The 18,955-nt window shown below is 39.4% G+C and overlaps 1 protein-coding gene across 7 annotated transcripts in view; it reads left to right on the forward strand.

Annotated features, from left to right (window-relative positions):
* Positions 1-18,955, forward strand: part of ank2b (ankyrin 2b, neuronal) — a 423,224-nt gene that overhangs the window by 352,481 nt on the left and 51,788 nt on the right. For 5 of the 7 annotated variants that reach the window (XM_078164851.1, XM_078164850.1, XM_078164848.1 and 2 more), the window contains 6 exons: positions 2,502-2,643; positions 5,309-5,396; positions 6,674-6,777; positions 8,208-8,246; positions 10,787-11,011; positions 17,235-17,333. In XM_078164851.1, coding sequence (XP_078020977.1) covers positions 2,502-2,643; positions 5,309-5,396; positions 6,674-6,777; positions 8,208-8,246; positions 10,787-11,011; positions 17,235-17,333 — 697 coding nt within the window. Of the gene's footprint in view, positions 1-2,501; positions 2,644-3,326; positions 3,339-5,308; positions 5,397-6,673; positions 6,778-8,207; positions 8,247-10,786; positions 11,012-17,234; positions 17,334-18,955 lie in introns of all 7 variants that reach the window. The other 2 variants (XM_078164852.1, XM_078164854.1) reach the window with 2 other exon arrangements.

Raw genomic sequence — 18,955 nt, forward strand, 5'->3', positions numbered from 1 at the left:
TAGCCGTCTCGGTCTGTGTAGAGCAGAAAGACGCCACCTCGGCTCTAAACTTCGTTCTTGGAGCAGCGATGTCAGCCTTGGTAGCCTGGCGGAGGGCCTCCAGATCATGTTTGATTTCAGCATGGAAAGTAGCCATCTCTTGTTTAATTATGTTTCCCAGTAGCTGATGAGAGGTGGCCATCTCCGCCTTAATTAGCTGAAGAAGAGCGCTCTCCTCGGATTGCCCTGTAGGTGATGGAGGGTCCACGTCGGGATGGTGGAGGCTAGCGCTAGCATTATCCATTAGCGTCTGCTTGAGTGCAGAGCTAATTAAACTTTGCACTGCGACTTGACTTCTTCTGTGTCCTACTCGCCGTGAATTGTCCAAAGGGTTTTAAAAGTGTAAGGTACAAAGCTACGCCACCAGAATATTAAAATGTCGTGTCGCACTGAAATGAATATGACAAAATATACGGAGCACGTTGAATTTGCGACTACTCCATGTCAGGCGTAAACTGGAAGTCTTGTCTCAGTTAGTTTTTAGCCACCTAAAAAAGGCCCACCAGAGCAATTCTATGTCAGTTTCAGTGAGCATTATATTTAGAATAATTTCACTTCTTTACTCTGCTGTCAGACAGCCCTTTCTGACAGGGAATTGAAGCCGTTATATCAAAGCCACCAGACTCTACTGACAAAAACAGTCAAGTAACTTAGCAGAACACAAGAGTTGCTGGTTTACAGCTGCTTCAGTTGGTTAGTGTGTAAAGTGGAGCAAATACTCAAATATAGCGCACACTTACTGTACGTTCACACCAAAAGCTGTCAGAGCTGCAAAATAGCTGAATTCGCTCTAGCTGCGCCGCTGGAAAAATATTTGTGGCAGCGAAAGCAGCTCAAGACACTCATGATGCCAAATTCTGAACGTTCGATTATGCTTCTCAATTTAAAGGAGCTGCAAAGCAGGTTACTGGCTGGAGCACAGAAATGTGACTTTGTGCATTTGCCTGAGTACAGAAACCTTCACGTTTGGACAATGAAAACAAGATTAAAAAGTCTAAATAGGTCTGACATTAAACATTAAACACACACAGCCTGTGTTGCATTCAGGCGTTGTCACGTAAATAACAAATTCCAGCACTAGAATAGGCCGTAGCACAACACAGCAGCATGTCAAGTGGGCCGAACCCAAACCGAATATGAGCAAATTTTTTTGATTGAACTTAGGGGAAACACTGTCAATGGTTTGGGTTCGAGTGCCTACAGTGTGATTAGATAAACTGATGGTAAGGAGAGCAAATTAATTGCATTCCCGCAAATAACAAGCGTTCCAGAACACAAAGAAATTGTATAAGTATGTGCGCTTGTCCACACTTGTGTATCGAGTCAACATGGAAGAAGACACTCTTCCATGTTGAATTGATTTGTGCTGCCGTGTGGTACCTGCGTGGTTGTAGCCGCCGTTGGGTCTGGGTTCACGATATCCTCCGGGGCCGTGAACAGCACAGGGAATCTCATTGGCTGATGCGGGAGCTGTGGCTGGATGAGGAGAGGTTCAAGCGCTACTTTAGGCTGAACATAGATCAGTTTGACAGCTTGCTGCTTGTTTTGAAGTAGGAACGAATGTGTGGTAGGAACTAAAAGTTTCTGAGGATGTTCTCTGTGTTCCACACAAGTGATTGACATCTACATTCCGATTGGTTGCTGGTCATTTGCAGCTCAAACGCATCATAGCTAATTTGCATAAAGTTAACCAGTCTTCAACTTTCATTTGCAGCTCAGTTCGCCAAACCGCCGCCGCTCATCGCTTTTGCAGCTCAAAACGCCTCTAGTCGCCACAGCCCTGGCAGCTTTTGGTGTGAATGTACAGTTACACTGATATAGATTTTTTTATGTGGCTGAAATTCATTTTGCCACAGCCCTGTCCACAGCAGCACATTGCTTTGCTTTCATGCCAGTAGATTTGGTTTATCAAAAATGATAGCAGAGCACCAGAGTACATTACAAAAGGACAGCAGAAACAGCTCAGACCTTTAACTATAAATCTTAAAACATTATAGTCACAGCTGAAAATGACACCAGAAGTAAACAATTTTGCCAATTTTACACATCTCCACAGTTGTAATCAAGTGCCAGTTATATAAATGAAAGTGACTGTTGTTGTGCAACATCACAGTGATTCAGTCTATATGTTTGTACCTAAGGAGCACTCTACAGAAGATACAGCACATCACATTAAATTAATATTTTTTTTAAACTCTCAAAATACACAGGCCAAAGATAACACATATTCTTTCCTCTTACACTCTATTTTTGTTCATACTAATTGCCTCTTATCTGTCAAATTATTATATTGCTAGCATTTTAGCACTAGTGCTAAGTTACATTTGAGTAATTTGATGTCTTTGTTCATATCAATGGTAACTTGGCAGCCAGATGTCCCCAAACCCTGGAGTGTTCCTTCAATCAGTCTGTAAAATTTTCATTTTTGAATTGACCTCCACTCTTGTCTTTGCTCTGTGAAGGTGATGACACGATGACAGGTGACGGAGGGGAGTATTTGAGGGCTGAGGACCTCAGGGAGCTGGGAGATGACTCCTTGCCAGGACAGTACCTGGATGGAATGAACTACCTCCGCTTCAGTCTGGAAGGAGGACGAACTGACAGGTACATCTAATTCTGTCACATGTTGACTTTTGCTAATAAGCAACCAGATCAGTTTTATTAGAGTTCAGTGTTGATTTGGTAAACCAGCTAACTAAGCATTTCCCTGTAAGTGAGAACTTTTTGTCTTTGCATGTGTTGCATCTGACTCAGAGCACATGTTTATGCATTCCATGCATTAACAAATGCTCATCTGCTTCATGGAGCAAACAATTGTTCCTTGTGCTCCATACACACTTTTAAAGCATGGGGTAACAGGAGCTGTTGATGTTCCCATTTTACCGTGCAATCTTTTTTATAACATCTGACTCCCAGTTATGATTCCCTGTTGATCTTAATCAATCAATCAATCAATCAATCAATCAATTTTATTTATAAAGCCCAATATCACAAATAACAATTTTCCTCGGAGGGCTTTACAGCATACGACATCCCTCTGTCCTGGATCTGGTCCCTCTTTGAGCCTGTTCCACTCTAATCACTGATACTCTCTGCGTATTTTAGTTCTAACTTGATCATTAATTAGTGTGTGTGTATATTTATGTATTTTAAGACATCTTTCCTCTCAAGGACAATTGACTCTACAACTAATTGCCTGTGTTTATATATTTGTGTGTATATGTGTGTGTTTTGCAACCTCTTCTGCTCATACTTCATCGTTGGTCCTCCTTGTCATGCCTTCATAGTCGAATGCAAAGGTATGTGCTGACGCTGGCCTGATATCTGGTCTTTTACATCATCAGCACTGCTGATTTAACCAGTTTCACAGTCTCCCTGGGGCTGGGGATTGAATAGAAGTTAGTCAGTCAGACTACTTCTGATTTCTCTGTTTTTTTCTCTGTGTTTTTTTTGTTGTTGAAGGAAAAAAAAGTCAATTGGCAGTGTTGTACAGATGTAGTTCATTTTTTTAAAGACACTGTAAGGAAACTGTACATTTCTTGTGAAAATGGAAGTGTATTTTGAAAACAGACTATACATGTAACAGGCTGCAGTAGACACGGCGTCCCAGAACGTCACACACCCAGGGTACATTACACGTCATATATCAACCAGACGTTGATATGTGATGAAGAATGTGTTGCACAAACTTACAGTAGTATACACCTGCTAGGGCAGCTGTAAACACTTTGAATTGGTAATGAGCTGTATGTTATACATGCCTGTTAAAGCTGGGGTAAAGCATCAGAACTTGAAAATATGACCTCCTCTGTCCTAAGTCCCTCCCACCGGACCATATGCATATGTACAGTTCATACAGTGACTTTGTGTTTCCCATACATTGATTTATTTAATCTTATTTAATTTTAAAGCTCTCTCTCTGTTTAGCAGACCACATATTAGAGAAGAATAAGCTAGCTACCAAACCCTGCGGTCCCTCTGCCTAGCCTCACATCACAGTGTGCAGTTCTCTGCTGCTGTTGACTGCTTCTCCGAGGGGAAGGGCAGGGAAACAGCTCTTAGGATGGACCTTCAGCTCACAGCTGTAGCAGCCCAAGCAGTCATTGCAAGGTGGTGCTCAACAACAGCAACAGGTCTAGCCTGTGTAACAACAGCACCAGAAAGTTTCCTGATCCGGCTGGAAGTTGGGGCTGTCTGTCTGGACCTGGGGTTTTACTCGCTGGAATCAGGTTACTGCAGCCGCTGACTGAAGGTCCGTCTCCAGAACTGCTGCTGGCTGTCCTACAGGAGAGATGGTCTGTAGCGGTGGGAAGTGAGGCAGAGGACTCCCTGTGATTTGAGATTTTAGCTAATGCCTTGAGCCATGAGCCATTGGCTCCAGTCAGCAGAAGGCTAAACTATTAGCAACATTTTCTCTCCATCTCTGAAACACTAAACTGTTATTTACTCATTTATTTTGTTTATTGTCAGACTTTGTTTTAGACTCTCCTTTTAATGAGTCCATCTTCCATTTTAGGTTGCTTTGCATTGTAGGCAGCTGTTGCCAATGCTGGAATAGCAACTTTTTCTGCAGGATTCTCCTCTATTAAATCGGACTTTCACCATCTGAAGGGACGTGCACACATATAGGCTATATGTTTGTAGAACAGCCAACAGGAATGCCCTCTCTCTGAAAAGACCTGTGATTGGCCAAACACTCCTGTCACAGTCTAGATTTTCTAAAAGCCTAAAAACAGAGCCAAGAGGAGGTGGAGAAGTCTAGTTTTCTCTCAGACCACTTGAATTAATATGTTCAGTATGTTCAGAGGTTATTATGGTACTTTCGCCCAGTGACACCAACATGAAACTGCCCAGCTAAGGTTTAATATATAGTAAAAATGTAAGAAATGACAGCCTAGATGCTGTTAATGTTTTACTCTGGCAGTGTTCCTGTTGGTGTTAAAGCAGCTGTAATGTGAAACATAGTTTTTTATTTACCATCAACATTTAAACATTTTAAATGAGTGTAATATGTTATCAGTCCACTCATTTAATTATTATTAATTAATTTTTTTTCCAATTTCTTTTCCAAAGTCATGAGCTCCAGGGTAGGGACTCCTACGACAGTTGTCCACATCAGCTGATTTTGATAGTTAACATTTATCCCTGTTTGTGGAATTGATATTAAAGCACACTTTCTCTGTAATCTTCATAACTGTAATGCCTGACCTTCTGTGATCTCTGCTGTTGTCATGATCATTGAGCTTCACTGGTTTCTTCTCTGCTCCAGTTCAGACAGGTCCTTCACACCCACCCACCACAGCTACTACTCCCCTAAACATGAAGGCATGATGGAGGAGATGCTCGCCAGTCACCAGGTACAGTACACTCCTTGTGTAAGCGACGTGAGTGTGTGTAAGGGAATAAAGGAGTCCAACAATGTTCTGGGTTTTGCTCATAACTTTTAGGGCCCTATTTAGATGGTCTAAAGCGGACGGCGGAGGGCGCATAATCCATGTCGGAAGTGTCATTGCTATTTAGATGCAGGCGCAGTTGTCATTTTCACGCCCTGCACCCTCGTCGTCTAACTAGCAAATGAACTTACGCTTCACTGGGTGTGTTGGTCTAAAAATTAGGAGTGGTCAGGGGCAGTGATGGCGCGTTGCTAGTTAGATGACGTAAAAAGCAAATGCGGCAGTGACTAACAAAAACCTGGTCTAAAGTCAACAACGCAGTATTTCGCTGTTAAACAAGTTAGTAATAGAGTGTGCCAGTAAACCGTAGGAACCGTTAGCGCTTTTAGCACTTCCGGTTCTCTCTCTAAAAGTCAATACATTTTTTGAATGGGATTTTGGTAAAATGCCTCAAATAAGGTCTGTGGTTAACAAAAGCTTAAGCGAGTTTCAGGTTTTGTTCTACAACATAAAACACGTCAGTAAATACCCTACTTGTGAATGTTGAAGCTTTAACGTGTCGTAAAAAAGGTGGTTGCTAACAAGTTGCTCAATAGGACTACAAACTCTGTCGGGGACATTAATGTCATCACCCCCAAACAGGCGAGAGTGCTGGCAGTCCGCCATTACAGCTTCTTATTTAGCTTAAACAGTCCGATTTCCCCATTATACAATGTTTTTAAAATAAAGCAGCCGAAATCAGTTGAAAGCTTAGTGGCGGTGATGTCAAGAGTCATGCGACCGTGGAGTAGTCATGTAGTCCGATTCTGCTTCTCATCTTTAAGGCCCTTCATAATCAAGCCCCTTCCTACCTGTCTGAACTCCTTCATATATGCATAATCTCCCATACTCTGAGATCTGCTTCTGCAATCCAACTGACATTACCGTCTGCCCGCTTGACTACCATGGGTTCTAGAGCCTTTAGCCATTCGCCCCCAGCCTTTGGAACTCTCTCCCCCATGACATTCACAATATTGACTCCCTTTCCGCTTTCAAATGCAATCTGAAAACACACCTTTGCTGTGACAAGTCCTTGAAATTGAGGAAAGCGGGCCTGGAAAGTACTTGAAAAGTCATTGAATTTTGTGTTTTGGAAGGTGTGGGAACCCTAGGTTTAAGGGGACATGACTAAGAATCTTCCTTCTTTTGTTAAGGAAATATGTAGTATAGTATATATCTAATAAGAAGTTCTTTGATTCCAGGTTTCATCACTTGCCAGAGAGAATGAGAGGGATTCATATCGTCTGAGCTGGGGCACAGAGAACCTGGACAATGTGGCTTTATCCTCCAGTCCCATTCACTCTGGGTAGGTAATGTCAGACTGGAGAAAATGATTACTAAATAAACAGCGCAAATGTTACCATTTTTAAACACATACGCAGGCACAGGATGAAATGTAGAAATAGTTTGACATACACATGCTGAAACATCTTGTATATACATAAATATTAATTAACAATTAACCCAATCTTTTCAAGTCCTGAAAGCTGTTATGTTTTAAGTTCTTATTTACATTTAATTACAGCTTTTCTTAATTGGTGAATTCCCTTCTTGATTAAAGGTGGTATCTAGTGCTTGGAGTGTGCTAGTACAGTGCTTTCTCTAACTTGGTAGCTTTTACAGGGAATACATTGTAGCACACAGGTGTACAGTAGCCTACAAGAGAAATTTGAGGATATTATTATTTGTAACAATGTTTTGGCCTGTTGTAATGTCTCTAATCATCCTTTAATCTGTCAGGTGTCATCTAAGCAGCTTTAGATAGCTAAACAATGAAGCAGTTAGCAAGATACCACTATTTTTATTTAGAACGTCCAATAAACAAAAAAAAGTAAATGCATTTCAGGGGGCTTGGCTCAAAATTACACAATGATTTTTTGTGAATTCACATCTATATGGCTTGTAAAATATATAAATTCATACAGTAAGCTCTCTTCTTTATATGATTTCCAGAGTAAAGATATGGTAACATATTTTCCTGAGTCAGTAGAGAATTTCATTGCAGACCAAAGACTGCTTGGTAAAATGTAATTTCTGTTGTGAAATGTCATCATGCCCATGAAAAGCATTCTGAGGTACATCCTGAAGCATCAATCTGGGCTTCTCTGTTCCCTGTTCCCATGCTTGAACTGTTTCTTGCTGGACAACAGCCCATAGATTTTAGTAATAACTAGATACCGGATGGCAAGATGGTGCCTACAGTGTTAATTTCATTGACAAAAACTATAATGAAACTTTTCCCTCAGGAACCTTTTTTCCATGATGAAATAAATGGATGGATGGATGGATGGATGGATATAGCTACTGTATTAATCCTGTGGGAAATTACAGCACCCAGTAGCTTATTACACAACACATAGAAAATGATGGACACATATAGGGATAGACATTACAGAAGTAGCATCAATGACACTTTAGTGTAATAAATCCACAATTTAGCAATAATGTTTTAGTGGTTCTTGCTAAACATATGAAGTGAAAGTATTGTAAATACTGACTGAAATTGCCGCTGCTCTCCTACAGTACACTAGCAGTACTGACATTGAAGTAATGATGTCAGTACTGGTTGACTGTCTTAAAAAATGTATGTTCATGTTCTGAATTCCACAACAAATGGCCTCTTTTCCTGATTCTGCTTGTCCCATGTCTGCTCTGTTTTTTCTCTCTCTGGGTTTCTCTGAAATGTTTCCGCTTGCCTTTTGATTCCTTTCTGTCTGATGTGGTTGTCGTTTTTAGCCATTCCTCTCCGTGCCATGATCATGGAGACCACAGCAGGTGAACCTCTGCACCTTGGTTAAATCATTCTCCTCCTCATTTTCATCACTCTCTTCCTCCCCTCACAGTGTGCTCTCCAGATGGAGGGGTGTACATGTCACTGTCCTCAGCAGTCATGCCTCTTAGACTTTTTTCTTGGTTTAAAATGTGTCAAGTTATTGTAATCTAACTTGAATTGTCAAAATATTTCACCTGGCTCCAAATTCCAAGTCCCAGAGATGATGCCTCCACATGGAAGGGTCATGTGATATGGACTGTTCAGGTAAACAAACATTAAATTGTGGATATCTGGGCAAAAGGAGGAGGTGAATGTTGAGGACATGCTTTTTGATTTCATATAATGTCTTGTTAAATGTGCATTTCCACTAACATACCCTCTGACCTGAGAAATATTTTAGCATAACAAAAGTTTTATTACATAAAATAAGTATGATTCTATATCACATACAGGAAAATTAACATTTGATCTTACACAGAACAATGATCTAGCTTATACTATTTGTCAGTCAGTTACTGTATATGTTACTGTCCTTCAATGTTAAACGAAAACAGTGAGGTTTGTTTGAGCAATGGGAGACAGCATCCTTTGTCTTTTAACAGGTTACTGGTCTTGCTGTTGAATCCAATAACACGTGTTTTTATGTGTCTGTGTGTGTTTTAAAAACTGTTGTCTGCTTTGCTGAAGGCCAGGGCAGATCATATTAGAAGTGGGTATGGTATCAGTTTGTAACGTCACATCATCAAACCCATATTCCCGCTCACTGAGATGTGTGATCCGTTTGCATACTGTATTTGCTAATTTGCATGAGGAGTAAAGTCAAAGAGTCTACAGCTACCGAGTCAAAATGTTTGGTGCAACTTCATGAGACTTACAGAGATGAAGCTGTTGGTCATGGTGCCCATTCAGCGTTGAGAAAATAGACATCAAATTCAGCAAAAAGACCCCACTAGATTACTGTCTGCATGGATAATATTACAAATTATGAGACAGTAAGAAGACTGAGTTTTTAGTTATAGTTTTGTCTATTGAAATAAAACCTTTTAATTTACAGTTCTTTCAAGTAAATAGTATTTTTTATTATTTTTAAAATGCCTCTCAATGCCACAACATTTTGTAACTATATAACTTTTGAAAGAAATTTATCCTGTCATTGCTTCTTGTGGACACAGTGGCTGCTGTTTTCTGAGCCCTGTTAGGATATTTTTTTTAATACAGCAGTTGTTAGTTTGCTGATGAAGATTGTTATTTGGTCAAAAGCTCCAGAACAAGGGAGTAAATGGACCATTAGTGAAGATTGTTATGTCAACTGCTGTTTCCAAAATCAAAAGTGATCATTCAACTTGAACTTTGTAGTCCTACATTAGATTAAAACGTATCCATTTAAGGCAGCTAAGTCTTAATTTTCCAGTTTTGAGATCCTGCTAGCATTAGCACCTGGGCAGACAATCTAGAAAGTAGCTTTGGTGTCTGTATTCTCATCACTTAATGGGATCCAGTCCAGTCACCACAAGAAAATGTTGGCATTGTATGTTTCTGCAAACCACGGATATGTTTCATTTGTATGCTTCATACATGTCATCTCAACGTTTGTAAAGTGACTGTTATCTGGAGGTGTTGTTTTTTAGCAAGTCTCCAATCTCCAGCTGCTATTTAACCCCCAAATGTGTTTTTAGTGGTTGTGATTCCAGCAGGGATAGTGCAACGTGCCATTGCTGCATTTTCTGCTGGGATAGTGCCATGAAAAGTAGTTGGGGTTTTTTATCAAGTGACTGCTGCGTTTTCTGCCGAGAAGGTGCCACAAAAACTGGTTGTTTCTTTTATCAAGCCGTTGTTACATTTTCTGCCACAAACTACAAAAAGTTTGTTTTTTTCTGCCAGAATAGTGGCAGCCATTGTTGCACTTTCTGCTGGGATAACAGCACGAAAAAGTGTTTTTTTGTTTTGTTTTGTGTTTTTTTTTCTCAAACCATTGCTGTGTTTTTTGCTGGGATAGCTCCATGAAAAGTGGTTGTTTTGTTTTTTAATCAAGCCATTGCTACGTTTTCTGCTGGGATGATGCCACGAATGACTATTGTTTTTTTTAATCAAGCCATTGCTGTGTTTTCTGCTGGGAAACTGCCACAAAAAGTAATTGTTTTTTAGTGAGACATCGCTTCATTTGCAGTTGTTTTTTAGTCACCAGAAGTGTGCGTTTTTCAGCCACGTGAGACTGTGTTTCCAGTGGGGATAGTGAATGCCATGAAAAGAGTTTTTTTACCTAGATCGCCCCATTTCCAGCCAGGATTTGAACATCAAAAGCTGGTATTTTAAGCCAAAACATGATCTTTTCTATAACCAAGTGTTTTTGTGTACCTGAACCTAACTTAACCACACATTACCCACATCATTGTTGATACGTATCCGTTACATAATCACGTCCAAATGTAATCTCTCCGTCATTTGCAGAAAGGTAAAATGCCAACATTCAGTCTGGTGATTGGGTCGTGGGATCAGTGAGAGATGTCTTGAATTTGTGGAAATCTCTCCTTTTCCACATCAGCTTCCTGGTCAGCTTCATGGTGGACGCCAGGGGCGGAGCAATGCGTGGTTGCCGGCACAACGGCCTACGCATCATCATCCCGCCCAGGAAGTGCAGTGCGCCCACACGGGTGACATGCCGGCTGGTGAAGAGGCACCGTCTGGCCACCATGCCGCCGATGGTTGAGGGTGAGGGCCTGGCAAGTAGGCTCATTGAGGTGGGGCCGTCTGGAGCCCAGTTCCTTGGGTAAGGCACCAGGATGCATGATGGAGTGAATGAATGCTTTAGGAGTTAGTAGAAGTATAGGATGAAGAGAGAAGGAAAATGGAGAGGTAGCAGAAAAGTGAGAAATATCATCAGTGCAGAAATCAGCCGATATTAATTGATACTACATGAAGATGTAGTAAGCTCTGGACACTGATTTTTGTCTCTTATAATGAGAATCTCACAACCTGCCCTTTTTCTTTCAAATTAATTTAACCTCTGCCTATGCATTACTAAACTGTTTATGTATCTGCTCTTGCTTTCTCCCAGCACCAGGGATCTGTTAATCTTTGCTCTTCAGCATGCCCTGTTTACTTTTTTTAACAGCTGCAGTCTAACTCTTTTTAACCTTATCCCTAACCCTAAATGAAAAAGCTTTATTAACTCCACCTCCAGTATACTGCACCATGATTGGTATCCATCATATATCCATAATATATCCCCTGCTGACATGACAGAGGTTCTACCACAACAAAACTTAGGAAATATGTGTCTAAATATATTTGTCATTTAGCGTGAAAGTGGTAACATTTGAAACATTACTGACAGCGTTTTCCAAACTGCACTTACTGGCCAATAAAAGCTTAGACATATACAGAGGCCCAAAGATATCAAAATTATCTAAATACATTTAATAATTAAATAAATATGAAATAATGTGTTTTAATAATTAGTATATACAGAAAATAAGTGACCATGAAACTGTAAAATAATCTGACACATTTTTACATTTTGGTTCACGAAATTCTAGTATAGAGACAGAGCGCAACGCATCACACTTTGAAAACCATGCCCACCGGAGGGGAAAACTACTGGCGCCACAATAAGCAACCTTGGGCTGAAACACTTACAAAATGCCTGTAGCTAGCCAAAAATATTAGATATCACCATGTCCAAGGATTATTTTCGCACATTACTACCAGAGAGGGAAAGTTACATTGACAAACTCAATGTTGTTGGTCTATCTCAGTGTCCTCTTCTCTTTACCTTGCTTATCTTTTGAGAAATGATCCCACTGAAAAACTCAAATAGTGACATACCTTGATATTTACAACTGTATGATGGAATCACGAGACAACATCATCATTTAAGTTAACAAAGATCAAAACCAGGCCTTACATGGCTTAGTTAGCTTCAATGTCTACAGTTTGTTTGGCCAAATTAGCAAAATGCTTGTTGCACGAAGACATACTGAGTGTCAGGATCTCACAGTTTTCCCATATCTTCCTGCTGATTGCAGCTGATGCTTCACGTTTTGCTGTTAAAATCTTAGTTTTTCTGTTCGGCAGCTTGTAAAAACTTAGTTATCATCATCAAACCATTGTTTATTCAGGGAAAACTGACAGAGCATTAAGTTCTTAAACAGCAATGCCATTCATACGGGCAAGAAGGATATGTAATATAGGATAGCAACCACAATAAAATAATGAAAAAGTCCATAAAAACAAACAACTAGCTGCAATGTCTGTCGAGGATGATAAAGAGCAATAAAAACAGAAAAAAAGTTGAAAAATAACCAGAACAGGAACACTGTACAACAACCAAATTATCTAGCATACACTCGAAATGAGCTAGTGACACATACCTCTTGTAACTTGCTCTGTCTATTTGGTGTGAAAAAACTAAAAGCTAATTTACCAATCTCAGTACTTATCTGGGGAATTTTAAAGGTTAAGAATTCCTGTGAGTGTGTGTGATGAGAATGAGATGAGAATTTAAAAGAGAATTGAGATAGAAGTATAACTTTCCTAGCAATGCCTTATGAACAAAAAGGAGGCAATGTCATCCCCACCTATCAGGGAGAGAAAACCACTCCACATTCTGATATAACTCACAGCGGTGAGTTCTAGAACCATCTCCAGCAATAAAACGTATGGAACTTTGACAGACTGCATCTAGTGAGTTCAACGTGGATCACTATAGTCTAAGACTGACATTATAGTCGATTGGTCAATTGAGCTTTTGTTAAGCCCCGCCCCTTAGTGATAGTCTGATAAACTGTTGGAGCAAGCATGGAGCCCACACTGTAAATAACTGCACTCCCTGAAGAAATATTATCATCATTTTGGAAAAATGAAATAGTGATTCCAGAGAGAAACAGACAGAGGGGTCTACAAAGTGCGTTTGAAGGATATATCCAGGATGTCAAACTCACTCCGCAGCAAAGACAGATAGTTAGAAGCTAAAGCCAAAATATAGTCTACAGATCACAGTGTAAAACTGAACCACCGCATCACTGGCGATCGCGACAATTAGACAATGAATATCAAGGGAAACTTTGCCGATACTGAACCAGCTATGTGGCGTTGCAGTGTGTGCAGATGAATGGTGCTTCGCCCCTGTGTTGCTGCCAGCACCTGGACCTCCACTGCCAGACAGGCAGAGATTTCCAGGGAAAGACAAACAATGTTCATCTGCACACAGTGCGATGGCACATGACTGGTTGAATATCAGCAAAGTTTCCCTGCTTCCCTTCACTGGTTCCTGTACAGCAGAGCTAGTTCCTTTTTTTCAGTGTTATAATCACTCAAAAAAACAAAAAAACAGCATGTGTATACATTCAGTAGGCTATATCTTCAGTAGCTAGCTGGTTAACCCTGCACTTTTCTGGGTTTGATTTTAGGAAGAAACGTATGTCTTTTTACAACCTCTCCATGTAACGAATATCATTAATACATGTACCCCAGGCACAACGTTTAGTATGAAATCTGCAAAACCAGCCTGAAAATGTGGTGGCGAAAAGGCCTAGAAATATTTGACCCTTAAGGTCAAGTTAGAAGCAAAACACGTTTACTAAAATGGAGTAATCCTAAATGGTCTCACTCTGGGGAGGAGTCTAAGAACAGGGTGAACTGGAACACATTGTGATGGGAAACAGATGTCGTTTCCCTGGCAGGAACAAGTTGTGTAAAACGCCAAGTATCAAGATAAAAATAAGGGCAAGTTCTGAAAACAGCAGGAAATCACACTCACACACATACACACACATGGAAAGGTATGTATAATGTTTATCTGAGGAGGAGTATAAGAGTATTAGGTGAAGTGCTCTACGGGGCTCATTGTCTCATTGTTGCGGTATTTGAAGTTGCATGTTGCATCGTCAATAACGTACCTGCAAAGGCCGCAGATTGATCCCATGTCATAAAGAATCCTTCTTCATCAAAAATGAAGGAAATCTGAAGCACAGCCATGTTGTTGTAGGACCCTGGTCTGAACTAGCCCAATGCTACGTTATGATTGGCCAGTCAGTGTCCAGGCGCAGGGCTTAGGAAAGAGTTAATTGTCATTCTATTTAATCAAGAGAAGCATGACCAAAATGCACCCAGTTTAATTGTCACCTTCTTTGTGAGCTCAAGCACAGGTGTTTTAAATGAAAACTTGTCATCTACCCAATGTTAAGATATTTTATTTTCTGTAACTAATTCAATTTGGGCCCCATTCAGGGAACGGATGGAGTAGGTGTCGTGATAACACTTCCTTGACATTGTAAATGGCATGAATTCAGTTTTAGACTCCTGTAAAAAAAAAAAAAAAATCAAGGATTTGTGCACACAGTTAAATGCACATTAAAGCTTTGATACAGCTTTCTCCACAGATGTTGCACAAGCATAAATAATTGTATCATCTGCATACAAATGTGCTTTGCAGTTTTGTGTTTAGGCACAGATATAATTTGTAGTAAACCTTGTAGCACACCACTTTTATTTAGAAAATGGGGAATTCAGTCTTGCAGCATTTAAACTCCTGACACCATCTAAAGGATGCTTCATCATGGATTCCTTACCATGTTGGTAGTGCACCACAACACAAAGCAGCTTTTAGGATTTTTTGTTGTTGTTTTCTAGCAGACAGTAATGACAAGGGAGCACCTTCACGCAGTACAAAGTTAATGGAGTGCAATGAATTGTTTCCCCCACACTGGGGGCGGGACTTATATGTGCTCTGTCTCTATAACAGACATTAACAGTTTATATCAGGTCATTCTTTACTTTAATTCCAGGAGACTAACTAATCACATTTGATGGACTGCCCTGTTTGTCTTGATTGCCAGAAAAAGACTTTGTGATGAAAAGTGCCATTATGAAACTGTCATTGGAAAAAAATAGCAATGTGAAACAGAACTGATTTTGAAAATATGTTATTTTAAAATAAAAACTGCTGGAACCTAAAGAAACTGACAGTAATAATGAAAAGAAGCAGTATGAAAAAAACATCTCATAATAACGAGTTCAAACAAAAATACAGAAATATTTCACAATTTCAATTTTATAATAATATTAAATTGTGGGTAACACTGTCTATGAAGACCGCATCTTTAATGCATTATAAGGCCATTCATACTGACTTATAATGCATTTTTAATGCTCTATGACTGCACTCATAAATAATAAATATGCTTCCTGGTGTATTATGTCAACAGTCATAAAACATTATAGATATGACTTATAATGAATTATGGATCTTATGGATGCTCTTGATTAGTTATAAACTAGAGGTTGACTGATGGGGCTTGTGATGCAGTATGAATACCAAAACTCACCCATACACACTTTAACAATTAACTCTAGTAAGGAGTAAGTTTTTTGTCACAGAAGCAGATTTTTGCAAAAACAGAAATTATTTGCAAGACTGGAAAACAAGTGGAAAGAAATGTTGCAGCAACCAGAATTCCCAGTTAGTATGCTAACCATTTTCCCCATTTCAAGCAAGGCTGCTAGTAAGCTAACTTTAGCTACTATAATGTTTGCAATAGCCCATGAGCTAACCATACATTTCAGCTGAAGATTTCTTGCTTCGGTCATATAAATGGTTACATGATATAATTTTTGAAGCTAGCAGGCTTCAGCTGAAACGTAAAGGTAGCTTGTAGGCTACTAGCAAACATTCCAGTAGCTAACATAAACTTGCAAGTAGCCCCTACAGTGGTTAGTTAGCTAGCATACTTACAGGGTATTTCAGGAGCTGTAGCAATTTCTGTTCACATATTTACTTCTCCACTCTATCATTTGACATGTCCTCAGAAATGTAAGGGGATGTCAAAAAGACATTCCCGTTTACTCCACAACTCCACTTTATCCATCTTTCCCACAGTCTAAGACAAATGTAGCAACATGTGTTAATTTTAACAGTTAATCAATCGAGAATGAAAACTGGAGGAAATAAGTACTAGCCAATCACAGAGAAGTAACACCAGCCAGTTCACAGCAAAGTAGGGTAAGATCAAGTGGAACATGCTCAAGATGCAGACTGGTAATGCCACTGAAGCAACTGTGCCATTTATCTTGTACTATGGATGCCATGATAGAGTAGAGAAGGAAAAATGTGGACAATATTTGCTGCAGCCCTCAAAAGCAATTTGCAAACTAACGATAGCCACTGGAGTAACTAAAGATTACTGGCTTCAAAAATCACCTCATGTAACCATTTATATGAGTGAAGCAAGATGCAAGATCCTCAGTCTTTGCAAAATCTTATTCTGTTACTAAAAACTCTCTGACCCATGACACATTGTCTTTAGATGTGAGAGGGTGTCAGACTTCAGTCTTTTAAAAGTATTTTCAGAGTATTCTAGTGTATGATATGATGCCTCAAAGATTCGCAAAAATACATGAATGCATCACACTTAAGCACCAACAATCAGACGTTATGATGAAGCATGCATTATTATAGATGCATCAATATGTACTTTACTTAACACATACAATGATAACTTATGATACTGCATGGACTATTACACTATGAGTCCGTACTACAGCTGATTGTTGAGGTATGTATAGGTGAGTTTAGGTATTCACAATGCATCGTAAGCTCCATCAGTCAACCTCTAGTTTATAACTAGTCAAGAGCATCCATAAGACACTTCTAATTTTTTTTATAAGTCACATCTATAATGTTTTATGACTGTTGGTATAGTGCATCAGGAAGCATCATGTGTGTTTATGAGTGCAGTCATAGAGCATAATAAATACATTAGAATTTACTATAAATCATTATAGATGTGGTCTTCATAGAAAGTGTTACCAAATTGTGTGTATGTAACACTTTTGGTCTCCATAGGCATGCAGCAAAAAATTACCACCATGTTAATAATCTCATTCAACTACTGCAAATAAGTCCCCAAGGTTTTTATTTTGCACCCAACCAAAACATTGTGTGTGCTCTTTCTTCCTCACTGCTGCGTATGGACGCTTGGTTGATCACACAGTAAACTCCACCTACCCAGTGCCCCTCCACCTCTTAATGAGGGAGAGAGTTTGGTTAGCAGAATCCTCCAGCTCGGCCCACCGGGGACAAAATTCCTTGGGTAGGGTGGAAAGAAACAGTTTTGCATATGAAACAATCCATGGATGCTGGTCTCAGTGTTTTATTTTACAAACCCTTCCATTTGATGTTATTTTGTCCATAGGTTATTGTGTTGTGCTTGCACTGCTGTCTCTTACCCCATCTCATCTGGTACTTATGACCCTCTAGACATCACATTGCTGTGACTTTAATTTGCGGCTTCTATTTTTCTTGAATTCCTCTCTTCTGCTTGGCATTTCCATCTTTGTGTTTGTGTTTTCTTGCTTCCTTTTTTCTTAATAAATGTGTTAGAAGATTTTATTTTTAATTTTTGTGTGAGATTTGAATGGTTGTGTGGCCTGTGAGTAGTAGGCTTTTTTTCTCCCTGATATATAAATTTTAGGTTGCCTGACAGGCTTTTTTCCCCAAATTGTTAAATATCGCAGTCATGTGTGCTGATAATTTTTGGCTATTTTCCTTACTATAATATAGCAAGAAAATGACAATTTAGAGACAATTACAAAGTCTTAACATGTTGAATGCTACTTTTTTCCAACATTTAGGAAAGAAGGACATGATCACATTATCTAATTTCTAGGTATTGGAGATTATCCTGCCAACAATTGGGGCAACAAAGTACAAAGCTGGCAAGTGCTAGCTTTGAAATAACATATTTGAAAATGATGTGTTTAATGTCAAAAATGGTAACAATAGAAATAAAGATGACCATCTACTGTCAGGCCAAAGAACCTTCAAAATGTCAAAAGGAAAATATTAGCAGTTATGCTTTATAGTTGTGTTTGTTCAATGTTGGATTGTACTTGTAGCATGCCTATTGTAGATATGTGTTGTATCTAGCTTGTTGTCATTTTGCATAACAGGTAAGCAGGCTATTGAAGTGATGGTTCAATTCTTACTATTAAATACAGTCAGTCTACCAGAACATTTTTCTTAAGAGGGGTGACTCATCCCCTGTAGGTATTGACATTTTCTAACAATAGGAGTTGGAATAGTTAGCATAGTTTTCAAAGCACAACTTCAACCACCTTCTCAAACTACAGCATTAGCATATTCCAGTTCTCTGCTACTCATGAATATGCTTCAAACACTTATTCAAATATGGCGAAATGCACTTCTTCTATTTGTACCTTGCTATGTTACCGTTAAAATGTGTTGCTCACAACTAGCATTTTACATTGTAGTGAGCATCAAAGGTAAGCAGCTCACTGTGCAGCAGTAAAAGTTCTGAAGGTTGCCTTGATGCTAACTAGGTAAACAGCAGAATTTGCACAATACGGCAAGGTAAACTCTACATGTAAATCCACCTGGATTGTGCACTCATGCATGGCTGATGCAACCAGAGCACTAAAGCAACTTATCCTCATACAAAGGTTTGTATGATATCCTACGAAATAGCGCCCCACAAATGACATTGTGTCTTTAACTTAAAGTTGTGTAATTAATGTAAAGTTATGGAGGAAAGGTTTGGGCAAGTAAAAGTTAATGTGGTTAGGTTAAAGCTATAGTGTGTAACTTCTGTCGCCTCCCAGCAGATAATGCATTATTACAACTAATAATGTACTAATGTACACAGAGTAACACTCGCCACACACCGTGTACACAGAGTAACACTCGCCAGTCGCC

Source organism: Epinephelus lanceolatus, chromosome 22 (assembly GCF_041903045.1).
Source record: "Epinephelus lanceolatus isolate andai-2023 chromosome 22, ASM4190304v1, whole genome shotgun sequence".
NCBI classification, from domain to species: domain Eukaryota; kingdom Metazoa; phylum Chordata; class Actinopteri; order Perciformes; family Serranidae; genus Epinephelus; species Epinephelus lanceolatus.